Source organism: Doryrhamphus excisus, linkage group LG13 (genome assembly GCF_037039965.1).
Source record: "Doryrhamphus excisus strain RoL-2023G ecotype Guam linkage group LG13, RoL_Dexc_Guam_v1.1, whole genome shotgun sequence".
NCBI classification, from domain to species: Eukaryota; Metazoa; Chordata; class Actinopteri; order Syngnathiformes; family Syngnathidae; genus Doryrhamphus; species Doryrhamphus excisus.
This window is the reverse complement of record NC_136369.1, coordinates 620459-638966: the sequence shown is the minus strand read 5'-3', so window position 1 is coordinate 638966 and position 18508 is coordinate 620459. Positions and strand designations below refer to the sequence as shown.

The 18508-nt window shown below is 43.5% G+C and overlaps 1 protein-coding gene and 1 long non-coding RNA gene across 10 annotated transcripts; both read left to right on the top strand.

The window, feature by feature from the left end:
• Nucleotides 1–3676: 3676 nt before the first annotated feature.
• On the top strand, nucleotides 3677–4700 carry LOC144901615 (uncharacterized). Of its 2 annotated transcripts, none has more exons than XR_013629667.1 (3): nucleotides 3677–3762; nucleotides 3984–4199; nucleotides 4632–4700. It is a non-coding gene; the product is annotated as an uncharacterized LOC144901615 (long non-coding RNA). The 2 variants fall into 2 exon arrangements; XR_013629666.1 differs by having other exon boundaries at nucleotides 3683–3758.
• A 1652-nt stretch (nucleotides 4701–6352) lies between these two features.
• LOC144901624 (extended synaptotagmin-1-like) lies at nucleotides 6353–14234 on the top strand. Of its 8 annotated transcripts, XM_078795738.1 has the most exons (13): nucleotides 6353–6470; nucleotides 6564–6636; nucleotides 7035–7091; nucleotides 7475–7523; nucleotides 7775–7870; nucleotides 7942–8013; nucleotides 8096–8182; nucleotides 8272–8418; nucleotides 8478–8587; nucleotides 8716–8812; nucleotides 9112–9175; nucleotides 9252–9364; nucleotides 9475–10007. In XM_078795738.1, the coding sequence occupies exons 3-12, from the start codon at nucleotides 7063–7065 to the stop codon at nucleotides 9347–9349; spliced, it is 849 nt and encodes a 282-aa protein (XP_078651864.1). In that variant the 5' UTR covers nucleotides 6353–6470; nucleotides 6564–6636; nucleotides 7035–7062; the 3' UTR covers nucleotides 9350–9364; nucleotides 9475–10007. The 8 variants fall into 8 exon arrangements, 6 of the variants coding, with proteins under 6 accessions (XP_078651864.1, XP_078651866.1, XP_078651865.1 ...); XM_078795740.1 differs by lacking the exons at nucleotides 8716–8812; nucleotides 9112–9175; nucleotides 9252–9364; nucleotides 9475–10007 and adding exons at nucleotides 12304–12400; nucleotides 13894–13964; nucleotides 14079–14234 and having other exon boundaries at nucleotides 6360–6470; XM_078795739.1 differs by lacking the exons at nucleotides 9112–9175; nucleotides 9252–9364; nucleotides 9475–10007 and adding an exon at nucleotides 8969–9060 and having other exon boundaries at nucleotides 6360–6470; nucleotides 8716–8870.
• Nucleotides 14235–18508: the final 4274 nt, after the last annotated feature.

The following is an 18508-nucleotide window of genomic DNA, read 5'->3' as shown; positions in this document are numbered from 1 at the left end:
GGGGAAACTACACAAGTTAGAATTCCCTATAATCACCCACTTCTTCTCTACCCAGAGAATCCAGTCCACATTCTTTTGGCTCGTTGTCTTATGGCGTTTTGTGTAGAACCTTGTAGACATTGGGATCTCCCCTCCTTCCTCCTCATCATCCGATCTCAATGATCCTTCCACATTGTCCTTCTCTATCGTCCAACTATATGCTAGCTCCGACATTTCCGGGGAAGTTTCTCTTTCTTGCTCCCTTCTTTCTCCAGGGACCAATGTTGGTGTGTTATCCAACTGTTCCCCCATCACCTCTTCAATCAATATCCCCCTGTCGCTCCTCTCTCTTTCTTCTACTCGGGTCCGCTCTTCCATCCTTGTCTCGCTTTCTCTTTCTTTTTCATTCTCTCTTTCCTTTCTTGGTCTTCTCCTAGGTTTAGGAGAAAGTAGGGGTATTGTCTCAACTATTGGTGGGGGTGACAATTCCGGTAGTGGTGTAGACTGTATCTCTACAAGCGGTGCAGGTACCTCCTCTTCTACCTGCTCTGTCATAGTTGCCACCGACTGTATTTGTCGGGGTTCAGGAATCTCTAGTACTAGTCGCTGTGACTGTTGTCTCCTTTCAATCACCGCTTACGTTTGCACCACATTCTCTCTTTTTTAAGATATGCCTTTATTCGTCCCTCAGTGGGGAAATTTGTAAATTTTGCGGCGCACAGGCTATGATCATGGCTTCTGCCTGATCAATAACCTCCTGTCTGACTCTGGGCAAGTTCTTGCGCATCCATCTGACTGCCACTTCAAATGCCTCCTTCCAATCCTGAGACCTAAGGGCTCCAGGCCTGTCGGATACACTTTTAAACTGGCCCCGTTGGGACTTTGTCACTTTTTCTTTCTTTTCTTGACACACTGGGTACTCTACTGGAGCTTGCAGCGGCATTTGGTCACACCTCCAGGCCGCCTCGGGGCTCCAGGCCTGTCGGATACACTTCTACAAGCCTATGCTGGTGGCTTATGAGAGCCAATGTTTGAACCATTTCATGTCTGCATATCAAAAGCCAAAAACTTGAATAGATAGACAGTCCATTCTTTGAAGTAGGCCTAATGAAAACATTAGTCAAGATTTAAGACTGGCCTATGCTCTTTTTGATAGTCACATGGACCAAGACTGTCTGTGACAATTCAAGTATGACTGACAAATAAATCATGACTGTAACTTCAATGAATCTACCATTGTGAATGCAGGACAATGAGAATTGCCATGTAGGCTACCGTAAGTAACAGAACATTTCCCAGTGTTACTTTATGTTACATTATATTTCATCAACGGCCTTTCAATGAAGTGTGATGTCATTGTTGATGATTTGTTGCAGCAAATAAATGAATGTATGGGTATGCTCCACCACTCTGCCAATCAGAACAAAGAAGACGCACTGACAGGCTACAACTTTGGAAGAACTTTTCACTCATTTCCCGGTAAGTCAGCATGATGTATTTTGTATGGATGAATTCATTGAAATCTCAAGATATATGATGGTTTGGCAGTAGTTTTAAAGCTCAGTCCGCTATATTGTCAAAAGTGTCACTCTTGTATTTTTTTCCTCTTATACAGCATGATACTCCAAAACAATTAGCTGCACCACATACAGTTGAAATAAAAGTCTATGGTCACGTCGCGGTAAAACAGTTCAACTTTGCAACAACTTTTCACTCCTTTCCCGGTCAGCAAGCATGATGTATTTGGTGTCAATGGATTGGTTGAAATCTCAAGATTCATATAATACCACTGGTTTGGTGCTACCTTTGAGTCCGCTAGATTGTCAAACATGTCCATGTTGCATTTTTCTCTCTTAGGCAGTACGCTAGGAGCCTCCAGCACGCTAGGCCTAATGTTTGTAAACATTGCCAATCATGAATTGTTATTAGTAAGGATCATTTGAGATGGTTATGTTTTAATGTGATGTTTTGCTTAATGTCTATAGCCTGTACTATTTACAGCATCATTTAGTTTGTTTTCACAAAATGCAATTTGATATTGTAATACTTTACATTACAGTTGTGGTGTACTGGCCACCGGTCCAGGGTGTACCCCGCCTCTCGCCCCCAAGTCAGCCGTACTATGTACTATGTACTATGTACTATGTACTATGTACTATGTACTATGACTGTTGTGATCAGAGGTGTAAATGTTCAGAAATCCTATGTGTTTGATTGTAGGACCTTCTGGGCTGTGACCTGTCTGAGACTTCAGGACCATAGACAGCGATGGTCACAGACTGAGTGCTGTCAGTCTTAAAGGTACTATATGTAAGAAATGTGTAGATTGATTGATTTTTGAAAAAATGGGACATGGGAGATGATAGCCGTATGGCTAATTTGCACTTCCCATTGGCAGCTTGGTTTTGAACATATAAATCACATTATTCATAAAACATGCAAGGTTATGTGTTTCATGCGTATTATATTGCAAATTAAGTGCACACTAGATGCTGTAAAGTGCTATTTTCATTTGACAATTCTCCAAACATTTTACAATCATGAAATACCAACAATGGTCATTTTATAATACTGAGAGAACTAGAACAGAAATATAAAGTGCTTGTTGAATTGCACGTTGCTCTCCTGCCTAAGAATAAAAGATAAATGATGACAGAATTACAGACTTATGACATACTACAATAATGAATTAGCAGTTATAATTTGTGGCTACCCAACTATGTAAAAATGCAACATTATAACATACAATAGATAATAACACACAACAAATCAGCAGCAGTGGACAAGTTAAAAATGATCACAATCAGTGGCAACGGGTTTGATTTTCCAAAGTTGAAGATGCTTGGAAAATGAAGCAATAGTGGGTAGATCAGGCACTTGGTGCGGAGTTCCAAGAATTTGTCGCTCCGTAGGAAAAAGTTGCTTGACCAAAGGTCCTTCTCCTTAAAAGAACAGTGGGTTAGCACAGCAAATCAGAGACCTTTTCTCCAAAAATAACAGGTGGACGAGAGCTTGGATGACTCTGACCTATCTCGCTTATGGGCGGTACAAAGTCAAAGTCTTCTTTTGGAAGCCTCAGTCCTCCTGTGGGCGTCTCTTTCCCGAGGGAATGGTCTTATATGGTAGAAGCACATGCATGCAGAAGCCAACTTTTAACATACACTTGCATACTTGCACTTAAGTGCGTTCACACTGTGTACAAGCAAATACACACAAATGTCAGTACCCGGCTGGATGTGTGTAGTGAGTGTGCATAATATACAGTAATATACAGTATTACAGTATTGTAAGTTTTTTATGTACACTTAGTGGCTTTTAGCCGTTGTTGCCCCTTAGAGGCCTTTTGACTTACTTACACACTTATAATGTACTACTATTAGTTACTTTCCCCCCAATATAGTAGTCATGGAATTACTCCCTTATAAATACAATTAGTTCTTCCCCTCTTATTTTCTAACCGCACTACAGAGGCTCAACAAGCATTTTATGACAAAAACGTTATTGGCCCCAAACATAACGATGCGAGAGGGTACGGCCCCACTGCAAGCGCTGCATGCAGAACAGAGACACCTGGTGCCAAAAACGCAGAACTACAGCACACATCTTTCTTAAAGGGCCACGCTTGGCCTGAAACATGACGCACTTTCCGGAAACAGATGAAGCACGGACGGCCGGAAGCCCCGCCCGGCACGCTATCGAGAGGTTTCAAATAAAAGAGGGACGCCTGAGGGCAACCTGCTTCTTACGCACCTGCACTCACACGCAATAAAGTGTGAGTAGTAAGTATGCAAACTCTCTGTACTCTTTGTACACGCTATTAAAACATTATAATTGTGAAAAGGCTTTAAGTGACCTTTAAACGGCATACATTGAGCTAGCTTAAGTAGCACATGGCCTTCAACGTCAGAGGCTCATATTCAAAAAACTAAAGCAGACAGCAGGCTGAATTCTATATAGTTTGAAAGCATATTGACTGCGCTTTCCCTCCTTTTTTTGTTTTACAGAACTCCCTTCTATGGCAGGAGGCTGGTCCACCGGTCACACCTGTAATTGATTGCAGCAGCTACTAACAGTGGCCATTCTGCGCATGCGTCAGAGGATCGTTTGAGCTCAGACTTCCCAAGGCGAAGTTCGAGGGCGCCATGTTTTCACGGGAAGACGATGGAAGACGACGTGGACAGTCGTTTAACAAGGAAATTCATCGATGTGGAGCCATATGGGTAGGCCATATGCTTATCTGACTTGTTTTCTGTCACCTTTCCTGTTCCTGTTCAATGTTTACGTCAGTGTCATAATGTGACATACGCGACGTTAGCATTAGCTTACCTTTAGCCTGCCAGCTAGCTAAGCTGTTAGCCAGCTAGCTGCCAGCTGTTCTGCCAGCCAGCTAGCCGGTTGCAGAACAGGAGATTTTTATGTTTATTAAATGTGTAAGGATTCGTCCCTTTTATATATGTTATGTGATTATTTTGGCAGCAGCAGTGTCCTCTAAGCCATGGGAACCGCGTGTAGCTTAAACATTTGTTGAAGTATGCTAGCGACCTGAGTCTTGTGGATACCGTCGGGGAGCGGGAGTTTTTGTTTGTGACAAGTATTCCATGGAAGTGAATTTTGGAACTTTAATTTCACCTATACACATACACCATCTCTAGACACCTGGGGTGAAGGACGCGCCACAGAGAGGCCGCCGCCGGGGTCAAGGTGGCCAACCCCTACAGAAGGTAACATTACAATATGTATATGGTTATTTGAATCTGGAAATGGCAGTTTAGCCTTTTAAGTTTTATTGATTTAATGAGTTGGATAATGGAGTTCCTCAACGATATCCCGTTGTGAGGAAACAAAGAGTTTTGTTTAGGTTAGGTTTCAAGACACAGATGAAAAATGTGTATTAACCCATAGATGCATAAGTGGGTCAAAAATGACCCAGTCAGGTTGTTTTCTTGAAATATCTTCACAATGATTTTTTTTATCATTTCATATTCCAGTTATTCCGAAAAAAACATGTTTTTAATATAATACCATTCAAATTTTTAACTTAGCTTTTATACATTTCAAGAAATATGGACTCTTATGGAAGAGTGTAGGGTCCAGTCACTCATGCATCTTAGGGTTAAGAACTAAGTTGATTTTGAGTGTTTTGTTTAAAAAAACAAAACAAAAAAAACCCCAACAAATATTGTCAAGCAGCTTTGTCGTTTGGACTACTAACCATTGTGATGATTTTAGATTTTGTAGTTGCCATAATTGAAATGATTTCTCCATCCATTTAACAGAATACTGAAGGATGTTGACGCTCAAGAATTTGGTCCCAACAGCTTAGACAAGGTAAGATTACAGTACAGCTGTTGAATGACACCAACATGGTTTAGTTATTCATTCATTTTCTATGTCTCTTATCCTCACTAGGGTGGGGGTATGCTGGAGCCTGATTTGGGGCGAGAGGCGGGGTACACCCTGGACCGGGGGCCAGCCAATCCCAGGGCACATACAGTGCATCCGGAAAGTATTCACAGCGCTTCACTTTTTCCACATTTTGTCATGTTACAGCCTCATTCCCAATTGTATTAATTTAATCTCTTACCTCAAAATACTCCATTATGACAATGTGAAAAAGTTTTTTTTTGAATTTATTAAAAATAGAAAACAAAAAAATCACATTTACATAAGTATTCACAGCCTTTGCCATGAAGCTCAAAATTGAGCTCAGGAGAACTGTCTGTAGACCTGCGAGACAGGATTGTCTTGAGGCACAAATCTGGGGAAGGATACAGAAACATTTCTGCTGCTTTGAAGGTCTCAATGAGCACAGTGGCCTCCATCCCTACAGTGAAGCATGGTGGTGGCAGCATCATGCTGTGGGGATGTTTTTCAGCAGCAGGAACTGGCAGACTAGTCAGGATAGAAGGAAAAATGAATGCAACAATATATAGAGATATCCTGGATGAAAATATTGCTGCATTCATTTTTCCTTCTATCCTGACTAGTCGAATAATGGGGGCCACTGTGCTCATTGGGACCTTCAAAGCAGCAGAAATGTTTCTGTATCCTTCCCCAGATTTGTGCCTCAAGACAATCCTGTCTCGCAGGTCTACAGACAGTTCTTTTGACTTCATGCTTGGTGTTTGTGCTCTGACATGCACAGTCAACTGTGGGACCTTATATAGACAGTTATTGTATTTCCAAATCATGTCCAATCAACAGAATTTACTGCAGGTGGACTCCAATTGAGTGTATAGTAGACACCAAACGTCCAGAAGGAGGCGACTGGCACACTAGTGTGGGAAGTCCATACCTGCATGAGGAAAGTGGAAGTCAAAAAATAATCATTCTAATAATACGATTCCCAATTAAGGGAATAAATCCCAGGTCTTTGGTTTAGTTATGAAATGTTGAATTAATTTCACAGGTGCCTCAACCTGTGGCTGTGTTGTGACCGCGACCTCCTCCAGCTGTTTTTGGGAGTTCTTTTGTCTCTGGACTGCTCCATGGTATGCCTTCTGCCCCCATCGCCTTGCTTTTCCTTTTTTGGACTGCACTAATGAATACAGATATTCTGGCTGCCACATGAATTACATGTGCAGCATTCTCCATCCATTTAACAGAATACTGAAGGATGTTGACGCTCAAGAATTTGGTCCCAACAGCTTAGACAAGGTAAGATTACAGTACAGCTGTTGAATGACACCAACATGGTTTAGGTTATTCTATGCTTTACAGTGTCAAAACCTTTTTTCAAGTCGAAGATTGGTTTGAAATTGGAAACGGACAAGGATCTACGTTCTTATATATTGAATGACAGCTGATGCCTTCCATACACAAGGAAAAACTGCCGCAGAAATTGAGAGAGTGAGATTTGTGGTTACAGGAGTTATTGATGTACAATTGAGTTCTTTCAACATAAAAGTATCAATGCCCAATCTGCATCTTTTGTTTTAGAATATTTAATCCTTAATCCATTTGTAGAAAGCTTGCTGGCCACAGTAAAGTAGCAACTCGTCACATTATGAATACATGTACCAGATGATAAATGATGAGTTTTGTTGCTCCATCAGGTTACATCTGGAGGTGTTTGATAAAGACATGGACATGAAGGATGACTTTATGGGAAGGTACTGCTTCCAGTACACATTAGTAGTGTTGTTATTATCGATACTGTCACATACTGCAACTGCTTGATAATACTGCTTACTACCTCCAGCGCAGCGATGCCAGTATTGAGAAGAGCACCGCCATCCTCCTTTATCTACACTTTATTGTCCGATTCACAAGAAAAATTATGTCACACACTTACAGTATATTAAAGACAGGTTGTAGAATTTGATATGGTTGGAATCATTTAGAACATTCATGTAGAACGCAAATGATATTAAATATATATGTATAAATATCAAATATTGCAGTGTAAATAAATAAAAATAAACATGAATTAGAGAAAAGAAATCCATTCCATTATCAAGTGGTTGAAATAATTGTCATGTTTCTCAACATGCAGGCTGAAGGTCAAACTGAAGGACATAATTGATTCTCAGTACACGGATCAGGTATGGAAACGGCTTATATTATTGTCATTGAATTGTTCAAGCATTCAAAGGATTGTGTGTGTTTTATGTATCAGTGTATCAGTACACGCTCAGTGATGTCAAGTCAGGTCGCGTTCACCTGATCCTGGAATGGCTTCCAACAGCCTCGGAGGCAGACCAACTGGATAAGGGGGGTGCTTCCAGAAGAAGAAAAAGCGTACTAATGCTTCATTCAACTATAAAAAATACTAATATCGAACCATTCTCTTCAGATTCTCAAGTTCTACTCCAGGCAGTCCTACCAGAACAAAGCCGTTCCATCTGTGGGACTTTTGTTTGTCTTCATCGAACAAGCAGATGGTTTACCAGTAAGTGAGTCGAGGAGTTACTGAGGAGGCATGATCTGTGTTTTATTATGACCCATGTGGCGTGTCAACAGGTGAAAAAGAGTGGAAAAGAGCCAAAAGTGGGAGCGGATATGCTTCTTGGAAAAACATCCCACAAAACTACTGTGAGACTACTAAGCGTGGCAACTAGCCAAATAATAACCAGGGTATTGGCATCCGGGACTAACACGTCCATCTTTGCTGTAGGTGTGTGATCGCACGACATCACCTCAGTGGAATGAGGCGTTCTGCTTCCTGGTTCATGACCCTAGAGAAGAGAATGTTGTTGTCAAGGTAAGTTAACAATATTATTTTTAGTATTTCCACCATGTGATATCAACAAACTTGACTTGTATTACTACCTTTACACTTTGTTTCTCCAGCTCTCTCACAGCTGGACGTTGCCCATGGGTTCCTTAGTCGTCCCAATCAGAGAGCTGCTCTCGGAACCAGAACTGGTCCTGGATCAGTGGTTCCATCTGGATGGCGCCTCCCCAGAGAGTCAGATTCTTCTTCGAGCTGAACTCAAGGTAGGCGATCTCTCATTCTAGTCTTAACTCGCACCAGACTTCACATGCAATTGTTGCAGATGCTGATTCCGAGCAAATGTCCTCGTGGTGATCATGAGGCTAAATTCACTTCCAAAGACTCCGACCGCTCGACTGAGCAGCAGAAACGGGAGGCAGATGTGATGCAAAAGTGAGCGCTGCGTATATCCAAGCACACTAGTCTCAGGTCTTATTTGGTTTTCATGCTACATTGGGTTCTTAGGTCAAGTTTGGTGGACACTCCGGTAGAAACTCTTTTCTATGTCTTATCCTCACTAGGGTGGAGGTATGCTGGAGCCTGATTTGGGGCGAGAGGCGGGGTACACCCTGGACCGGTGGCCAGCCAATCCCAGGGCACATACAGTGCATCCGGAAAGTATTCACAGCGCTTCACTTTTTCCACATTTTGTCAAGTTACAGCCTCATTCCAAATTGTATTAATTTAATCTCTTACCTCAAAATACTCCACTCCACTAATGAACTGCACTAATGAATACAGATATTCTTGCTGCCACATGAATTACATGTGCAGCATTTTTGGTAGGTTGAGCGTTGTTGCGCTTCCACCTGAATTGGCATCAGCTGTTGGGGCTCGATTGCGAGGCGGTGCCAGGGTTATTGATGGGTCTTGGCGTCACCGGGGCGCTCATTGTTCCTTGCTGTTCACCTGTCGAGGCTGTGTTGGCGCGCTCCGGTGGCGGGCTCTGGTCTGTCGTGCCATCAGCAGCGTATGTGAAAGGTAGGCATAAAATTACTGGGCGTGTACCGGTGACGGTGCATCATGTGACCGCAGCCATGGTTGTTTTAATTTGCAGCGGGGTTGGTTGTTGAGGACCTGGCGTGCATTTTGGAGGGCTTGCAGGAAGTGCAGTGTCAGCCTCTTGAGGCTAGGATTGCACTGGCTGTGTGTTAAGCTACCTTTGCTCCGGTAAGCTGCCGATGCTTTAAACAAGCAGAAAGCTAACTTTAGCACCACATGTTGTCTGTCTCAAAGTTAAATGATCTGGTTAGATAATTATTTTTCTTTTTTGTGGTTAGCACAGAGAGGTTGTCACGTTCCGGCTTGGGAGCTTTACGGCACGACCCCAGGATGCAGAGATGAGGACCCAATAGCAGGTAAAAAGGCATTTATTGTTGATACTATGCAGCAGACCAACGCACTAGCATGTTCAACAGAGAAAACAACATCAATGACCCAACAAAGAAAGGAGCGCGCACCTGAACCAAATAGGCATCACAAATAATGAGAAACAGGTGCGGGAGATAATGGACATCAACTGAAAACACAGCAGAGCAACACAGGAAGGAAATACAAAACAAGGGCATGAACGAGGAACTGAGGAAAACTAAGAGCTGTCACAAGGGGGTGACAGACGTTAAACTATTTGTTGGCAAATTCAGGTTCAACATTCAGTGTGTGTGTAAAATGTTGCAGATTGAATAGTTTAACAGGCTAACACACATAATATTGTTTGAAGCAATGTCGGTTCATATTCAGGTTCATATTCCTGGATTCTATTTTTCAATTTCTCTAGGGTTCTCAACGGAAAGCGAATTCTGACTCCCAATGCCGAAGGGCCTCTGTGGCCTGGGTTGGTGGGGGAGTGGGGGGAACCGATTCCCCTCGCGCCATCAGATCCAAGAGCAGGGACAGCTGGTCACCGTAATCGTCGGATTCCTCTCCCGGTGGCTGACCTTGGTCGAGGTTTTTCTCTTTCCTCGTGCGGTAGCGCTGGAGTCTCAGGGGTTTTGTCCTTCGGCGGTAAGGATGTTTTGCAGGTCTTGGGATGAGGATTTACAGGTTTTACAGGTTTTACAGGGTTCACAGGGTTCATATTCCTGGATTCTATTTTTCAATTTCTTAGGGTTCTCAACGGAAAGCGAATTCTGACTCCCAACGCCGAAGGGCCTCTGTGGCCTGGGTTGGTGGGGGAGTGGGGGGAACCGATTCCCCTCGCGCCATCAGATCCAAGAGCAGGGACAGCTGGTCACCGTAATCGTCGGATTCCTCTCCCGGTGGCTGACCTTGGTCGAGGTTTTTCTCTTTCCTCGTGCGGTAGCGCTGGAGTCTCAGGGGTTTTGTCCTTCGGCGGTAAGGATGTTTTGCAGGTCTTGGGATAAGGATTTACAGGTTTTACAGGTTTTACAGGTTTTACAGGTTTTACAGGTTTTACAGGTTTTACAGGTTTTACAGGTTTCACAGGTTTCACAGGTTTCTCAACGGAAAGCGAATTCTGACTCCCAACGCCGAAGGGCCTCTGTGGCCCGGGTTGGTGGGGGAGTGGGGGGAACCAATTCCCCTCGCGCCATCAGATCCAAGAGCAGGGACAGCTGGTCACCGTAATGGTCGGATTCCTCTCCCGGTGGCTGACCTTGGTCGAGGTTTTTCTCTTTACTCGTGCGGTAGCGCTGGAGTCTCAGGGGTTTTGTCCTTCGGCGGTAAGCATGTTTTGCAGGTCTTGGGATGAGGTTTTACAGGTTTTACAGGTTCATATTCCTGGATTCTATTTTTCAATTTCTTAGGGTTCTCAACAGAAAGCGAATTCTGACTCCCAACGCCGAAGGGCCTCTGTGGCCCGGGTTGGTGGGGGAGTGGGGGGAACCGATTCCCCTCGCGCCATCAGATCCAAGAGCAGGGACAGCTGGTCACCGTAATCGCCGGATTCCTCTCCCGGTGGCTGACCTTGGTCAAGGTTTTTCTCTTTCCTCGTGCGTTTGCGCTGGGTGCTGACCCAGGGGGTAGCGCTGGAGTCTCAGGGGTTTTGTCCTTTGGCGGTAAGGATGTTTTGCAGGTCTTGGGATGGAATGAGGGCACCCAAGTTTGTTTGGCTTGGGGGTCTCAACGGAAAGCTTGCAGCTGAATTTGTGTAGGCAGAAGTCGGTTCTATGTTTATACGACCTTTCGTTGGGGAGTTACTGGCGAAAAACGTCGCCCATTGAGATTGCATTGTTGGAAGCAGCAGTCCATTAAAGTGACCACGAGATGGTGGTATTTACCGAGTAGAATAGCATTACTTTAAAGTGACCCCTAGTTGGCAGTACATAGCAAGTAGAAATAGCAGCCTCCCCCCTCCCTCACCCCCTGCCTTCCTCATTTGGGCCCAGCCTTCCACACCCCAGTCCCCGAGCCCCCCAGCCTTCTACATTTAGGCCCAGCCTCCCCCGTCCCACACCCCAGCCCCCCACTCCCTCGCCCCAGCCCCCCCAGCCTTCTTACACTTGTGCCCAACCTGTGGAGGGCAGTAATACGCCTTGGAGCGTTGAAACAAAAGAGGAAGAAGACAGACTGGCAGAGAATGGTGGTATCAACGGACCAGCTAACCGAAGGAAACATGAGTAGTCTGCGCTGCGCCGTTGGGTAAGTAGTCAACATAGATCTCGTTTGAATGTTTGGGTTAGGGTTTTAGGGCTATGGTTGGAGGAGGGTTTTAGGGCCGAGTTAGGGCTGGCTAGGGCGAGTTGGGGCCAGGGCTCTTTAGGGCTGGCTAGGGCGAGTTAGGGCGAGTTGGGGCCAGGGCTGGCTAGGGCGAGTTGGGGCCAGGGCTGGCTAGGGCGAGTTGGGGCCAGGGCTGGCTAGGGCGAGTTGGGGCCAGGGCTGGCTAGGGCGAGTTGGGGCCAGGGCTGGCTAGGGCGAGTTGGGGCCAGGGCTGGCTAGGGCGAGTTGGGGCCAGGGCTCTTTAGGGCTGGCTAGGGCTCGTTAGGGCCAGATATAAATTTGACCATCCATTTAACAGAATACTGAAGGATGTTGACGCTCAAGAATTTGGTCCCAACAGCTTAGACAAGGTAAGATTACAGTACAGCTGTTGAATGACACCAACATGGTTTAGTTATTCATTCATTTTCTATGTCTCTTATCCTCACTAGGGTGGGGGTATGCTGGAGCCTGATTTGGGGCGAGAGGCGGGGTACACCCTGGACCGGTGGCCAGCCAATCCCAGGGCACATACAGTGCATCCGGAAAGTATTCACAGCGCTTCACTTTTTCCACATTTTGTCAAGTTACAGCCTCATTCCCAATTGTATTAATTTAATCTCTTACCTCAAAATTCTACACAAAATACTCCATTATGACAATGTGAAAAAGTTTTTTTTTTACTTTTTTGAATTTATTAAAAATAGAAAACAAAAAAATCACATTTACATAAGTATTCACAGCCTTTGCCATGAAGCTCAAAATTGAGCTCAGGTGCATCTTTTTTCCACTGATCATCCTTGAGATAATAACTGTCTATATAAGGTCCCACAGTTGACTGTGCATGTCAGAGCACAAACGCCAAGCATGAAGTCAAAAGAACTGTCTGTAGACCTGCGAGACAGGATTGTCTTGAGGCACAAATCTGGGGAAGGATACAGAAACATTTCTGCTGCTTTGAAGGTCCCAATGAGCACAGTGGCCTCCATCCCTACAGTGAAGCATGGTGGTGGCAGCATCATGCTGTGGGGATGTTTTTCAGCAGCAGGAACTGGCAGACTAGTCAGGATAGAAGGAAAAATGAATGCAACAATATATAGAGATATCCTGGATGAAAATATTGCTGCATTCATTTTTCCTTCTATCCTGGCTGGTCGAATAATGGGGGCCACTGTGCTCATTGGGACCTTCAAAGCAGCAGAAATGTTTCTGTATCCTTCCCCAGATTTGTGCCTCAAGACAATCCTGTCTCGCAGGTCTACAGACAGTTCTTTTGACTTCATGCTTGGCGTTTGTGCTCTGACATGCACAGTCAACTGTGGGACCTTATATAGACAGTTATTGTATTTCCAAATCATGTCCAGTCAACTGAATTTACTGCAGGTGGACTCCAATTGAGTGTATAGTAGACACCAAACGTCCAGAAGGAGGCGACTGGCACACTAGTGTGGGAAGTCCATACCTGCATGAGGAAAGTGGAAGTCAAAAAATAATCATTCTAATAATACGATTCCCAATTAAGGGAATAAATCCCAGGTCTTTGGTTTAGTTATGAAATGTTGAATTCATTTCACAGGTGCCTCAACCTGTGGCTGTGTTGTGTTTTTGTGCACAGTCATCTGGAAGTAAATACAGCTTTAGTACAAATGCAGTGAAGCTGTTCTGGTTTGAAATAATGTTTTGTAGAAGATGTGTTAAGATCATTTCATTCAAAGAAGGCCATCTTAAAAAAATACTACACAATCATATTAGAAAAGTGGTGTAGGTGGTAGCTTAAATCATGTAAATATTACTTATAATTTGCTCCAAATAAAGTCAGGGAAAACTAGTTAAACAATCCTGAAAAGCGAGTACATTTATATGGATTTTGAAGTAGATTCAAAGGTAGTTTGGGGTCAAATTTACTAGCAAAGAGTACCTCTTTCATTCAAAAAAAGTAAATTTGACCAGAGTATTTCCCAAGGAAAAGTTGCTTGGGAATTGTGCGTGCAAATTGTTACCTAGCTTTTCTCAAGTAAATGGCACTCCAAATTTTTTTTCAGTGTACTGCCCAGTGGACCGCGACCTCCTCCAGCTGTTTTTGGGAGTTCTTTTGTCTCTGGACTGCTCCATGGTATGCCTTCTGCCCCTATCGCCTTGCTTTTCCTTTTTTGGACTGCACTAATGAATACAGATATTCTGGCTGCCACATGAATTACATGTGCAGCATTCTCCATCCATTTAACAGAATACTGAAGGATGTTGACGCTCAAGAATTTGGTCCCAACAGCTTAGACAAGGTAAGATTACAGTACAGCTGTTGAATGACACCAACATGGTTTAGTTATTCATTCATTTTCTATGTCTCTTATCCTCACTAGGGTGGGGGTATGCTGGAGCCTGATTTGGGGCGAGAGGCGGGGTACACCCTGGACCGGTGGCCAGCCAATCCCAGGGCACATACAGTACATCCGGAAAGTATTCACAGCGCTTCACTTTTTCCACATTTTGTCAAGTTACAGCCTCATTCCCAATTGTATTAATTTAATCTCTTACCTCAAAATTCTACACAAAATACTCCATTATGACAATGTGAAAAAGTTTTTTTTTTTACTTTTTTGAATTTATTAAAAATAGAAAACAAAAAAATCACATTTACATAAGTATTCACAGCCTTTGCCATGAAGCTCAAAATTGAGCTCAGGTGCATCTTTTTTCCACTGATCATCCTTGAGATAATAACTGTCTATATAAGGTCCCACAGTTGACTGTGCATGTCAGAGCACAAACGCCAAGCATGAAGTCAAAAGAACTGTCTGTAGACCTGCGAGACAGGATTGTCTTGAGGCACAAATCTGGGGAAGGATACAGAAACATTTCTGCTGCTTTGAAGGTCCCAATGAGCACAGTGGCCCCCATTATTCGACTAGCCAGGATAGAAGGAAAAATGAATGCAGCAATATTTTCATCCAGGATATCTCTATATATTGTTGCATTCATTTTTCCTTCTATCCTGACTAGTCTGCCAGTTCCTGCTGCTGCTGCATGATGCTGCCACCACCATGCTTCACTGTAGGGATGGAGGCCACTGTGCTCATTGGGACCTTCAAAGCAGCTGAAGTGTTTCTGTATCCTTCCCCAGATTTGTGCCTCAAGACAATCCTGTCTCGCTGGTCTACAGACAGTTCTTTTGACTTCATGCTTGGCGTTTGTGCTCTGACATGCACAGTCAACTGTGGGACCTTATATAGACAGTTATTATATTTCCAAATCATGTCCAATCAACTGAATTTACTGCAGGTGGACTCCAACTGAGTGTATAGTAGACACCAAACGTCCAGAAGGAGGCGACTGGCACACTAGTGTGGGAAGTCCATACCTGCATGAGGAAAGTGGAAGTCAAAAATAATCATTCTAATAATACGATTCCCAATTAAGGGAATAAATCCCAGGTCTTTGGTTTAGTTATGAAATGTTGAATTAATTTCACAGGTGCCTCAACCTGTGGCTGTGTTGTGTTTTTGTGCACCGCCATCTGGAAGTAAATACAGCTTTAGTACAAATGCAGTGAAGCTGTTCTGGTTTGAAATAATGTTTTGTAGAAGATGTGTTAAGATCATTTCATTCAAAGAAGGCCATCTTAAAAAAAATACTACACAATCATATTAGAAAAGTGGTGTAGGTGGTAGCTTAAATCATGTAAATATTACTTATAATTTGCTCCAAATAAAGTCAGGGAAAACTAGTTAAACAATCCTGAAAAGCGAGTACATTTATATGGATTTTGAAGTAGATTCAAGGGTAGTTTGGGGTCAAATTTACTAGCAAAGAGTACCTTTTTCATTCAAAAAAAGTAAATTTGACCAGAGTATTTCCCAAGGAAAAGTTGCTTGGGAATTGTGCGTGCAAATTGTTACCTAGCTTTGCTCAAGTAAATGGCACTCCAAATTTTTTTTCAGTGTACTGCCCAGTGGACCGCGACCTCCTCCAGCTGATTTTGGGAGTTCTTTTGTCTCTGGACTGCTCCATGGTATGCCTTCTGCCCCCATCGCCTTGCTTTTCCTTTTTTGGACTGCACTAATGAATACAGATATTCTGGCTGCCACATGAATTACATGTGCAGCATTCTCCATCCATTTAACAGAATACTGAAGGATGTTGACGCTCAAGAATTTGGTCCCAACAGCTTAGACAAGGTAAGATTACAGTACAGCTGTTGAATGACACCAACATGGTTTAGGTTATTCTATGCTTTACAGTGTCAAAACCTTTTTTCAAGTCGAAGATTGGTTTGAAATTGGAAACGGACAAGGATCTACGTTCTTATATATTGAATGACAGCTGATGCCTTCCATACACAAGGAAAAACTGCCGCAGAAATTGAGAGAGTGAGATTTGTGGTTACAGGAGTTATTGATGTACAATTGAGTTCTTTCAACATAAAAGTATCAATGCCCAATCTGCATCTTTTGTTTTAGAATATTTAATCCTTAATCCATTTGTAGAAAGCTTGCTGGCCACAGTAAAGTAGCAACTCGTCACATTATGAATACATGTACCAGATGATAAATGATGAGTTTTGTTGCTCCATCAGGTTACATCTGGAGGTGTTTGATAAAGACATGGACATGAAGGATGACTTTATGGGAAGGTACTGCTTCCAGTACACATTAGTAGTGTTGTTATTATCGATACTGTCACATACTGCAACTGCTTGATAATACTGCTTACTACCTCCAGCGCAGCGATGCCAGTATTGAGAAGAGCACCGCCATCCTCCTTTATCTACACTTTATTGTCCGATTCACAAGAAAAATTATGTCACACACTTACAGTATATTAAAGACAGGTTGTAGAATTTGATATGGTTGGAATCATTTAGAACATTCATGTAGAACGCAAATGATATTAAATATATATGTATAAATATCAAATATTGCAGTGTAAATAAATAAAAATAAACATGAATTAGAGAAAAGAAATCCATTCCATTATCAAGTGGTTGAAATAATTGTCATGTTTCTCAACATGCAGGCTGAAGGTCAAACTGAAGGACATAATTGATTCTCAGTACACGGATCAGGTATGGAAACGGCTTATATTATTGTCATTGAATTGTTCAAGCATTCAAAGGATTGTGTGTGTTTTATGTATCAGTGTATCAGTACACGCTCAGTGATGTCAAGTCAGGTCGCGTTCACCTGATCCTGGAATGGCTTCCAACAGCCTCGGAGGCAGACCAACTGGATAAGGGGGGTGCTTCCAGAAGAAGAAAAAGCGTACTAATGCTTCATTCAACTATAAAAAATACTAATATCGAACCATTCTCTTCAGATTCTCAAGTTCTACTCCAGGCAGTCCTACCAGAACAAAGCCGTTCCATCTGTGGGACTTTTGTTTGTCTTCATCGAACAAGCAGATGGTTTACCAGTAAGTGAGTCGAGGAGGTACTGAGGAGGCATGATCTGTGTTTTATTATGACCCATGTGGCGTGTCAACAGGTGGAAAAGAGCCAAAAGGGGGAGCGGATATGCTTCTTGGAAAAACATCCCACAAAACTACTGTGAGACTACTAAGCGTGGCAACTAGCCAAATAATAACCAGGGTATTGGCATCCGGGACTAACACGTCCATCTTTGCTGTAGGTGTGTGATCGCACGACATCACCTCAGTGGAATGAGGCGTTCTGCTTCCTGGTTCATGACCCTAGAGAAGAGAATGTTGTTGTCAAGGTAAGTTAACAATATTATTTTTAGTATTTCCACCATGTGATATCAACAAACTTGACTTGTATTACTACCTTTACACTTTGTTTCTCCAGCTCTCTCACAGCTGGACGTTGCCCATGGGTTCCTTAGTCGTCCCAATCAGAGAGCTGCTCTCGGAACCAGAACTGGTCCTGGATCAGTGGTTCCATCTGGATGGCGCCTCCCCAGAGAGTCAGATTCTTCTTCGAGCTGAACTCAAGGTAGGCGATCTCTCATTCTAGTCTTAACTCGCACCAGACTTCACATGCAATTGTTGCAGATGCTGATTCCGAGCAAATGTCCTCGTGGTGATCATGAGGCTAAATTCACTTCCAAAGACTCCGACCGCTCGACTGAGCAGCAGAAACGGGAGGCAGATGTGATGCAAAAGTGAGCGCTGCGTATATCCAAGCACACTAGTCTCAGGTCTTATTTGGTTTTCATGCTACATTGGGTTCTTAGGTCAAGTTTGGTGGACACTCCGGTAGAAACTCTTTTCTATGTCTTATCCTCACTAGGGTGGAGGTATGCTGGAGCCTGATTTGGGGCGAGAGGCGGGGTACACCCTGGACCGGTGGCCAGCCAATCCCAGGGCACATACAGTGCATCCGGAAAGTATTCACAGCGCTTCACTTTTTCCACATTTTGTCAAGTTACAGCCTCATTCCAAATTGTATTAATTTAATCTCTTACCTCAAAATACTCCACTCCACTAATGAACTGCACTAATGAATACAGATATTCTTGCTGCCACATGAATTACATGTGCAGCATTTTTGGTAGGTTGAGCGTTGTTGCGCTTCCACCTGAATTGGCATCAGCTGTTGGGGCTCGATTGCGAGGCGGTGCCAGGGTTATTGATGGGTCTTGGCGTCACCGGGGCGCTCATTGTTCCTTGCTGTTCACCTGTCGAGGCTGTGTTGGCGCGCTC

Bases quoted from the DNA above. Each gene is read 5' to 3' on its own strand.
- LOC144901624 (XM_078795738.1), top strand. From the start codon at position 7,063: ATGGACATGAAGGATGACTTTATGGGAAG. The intron at 8,183-8,271 runs GTAAGTTAACAA...TTGTTTCTCCAG, and splicing joins AAGAGAATGTTGTTGTCAAG to CTCTCTCACAGCTGGACGTT. The intron at 9,176-9,251 runs GTAGGCATAAAA...TTTAATTTGCAG, and splicing joins ATCAGCAGCGTATGTGAAAG to CGGGGTTGGTTGTTGAGGAC.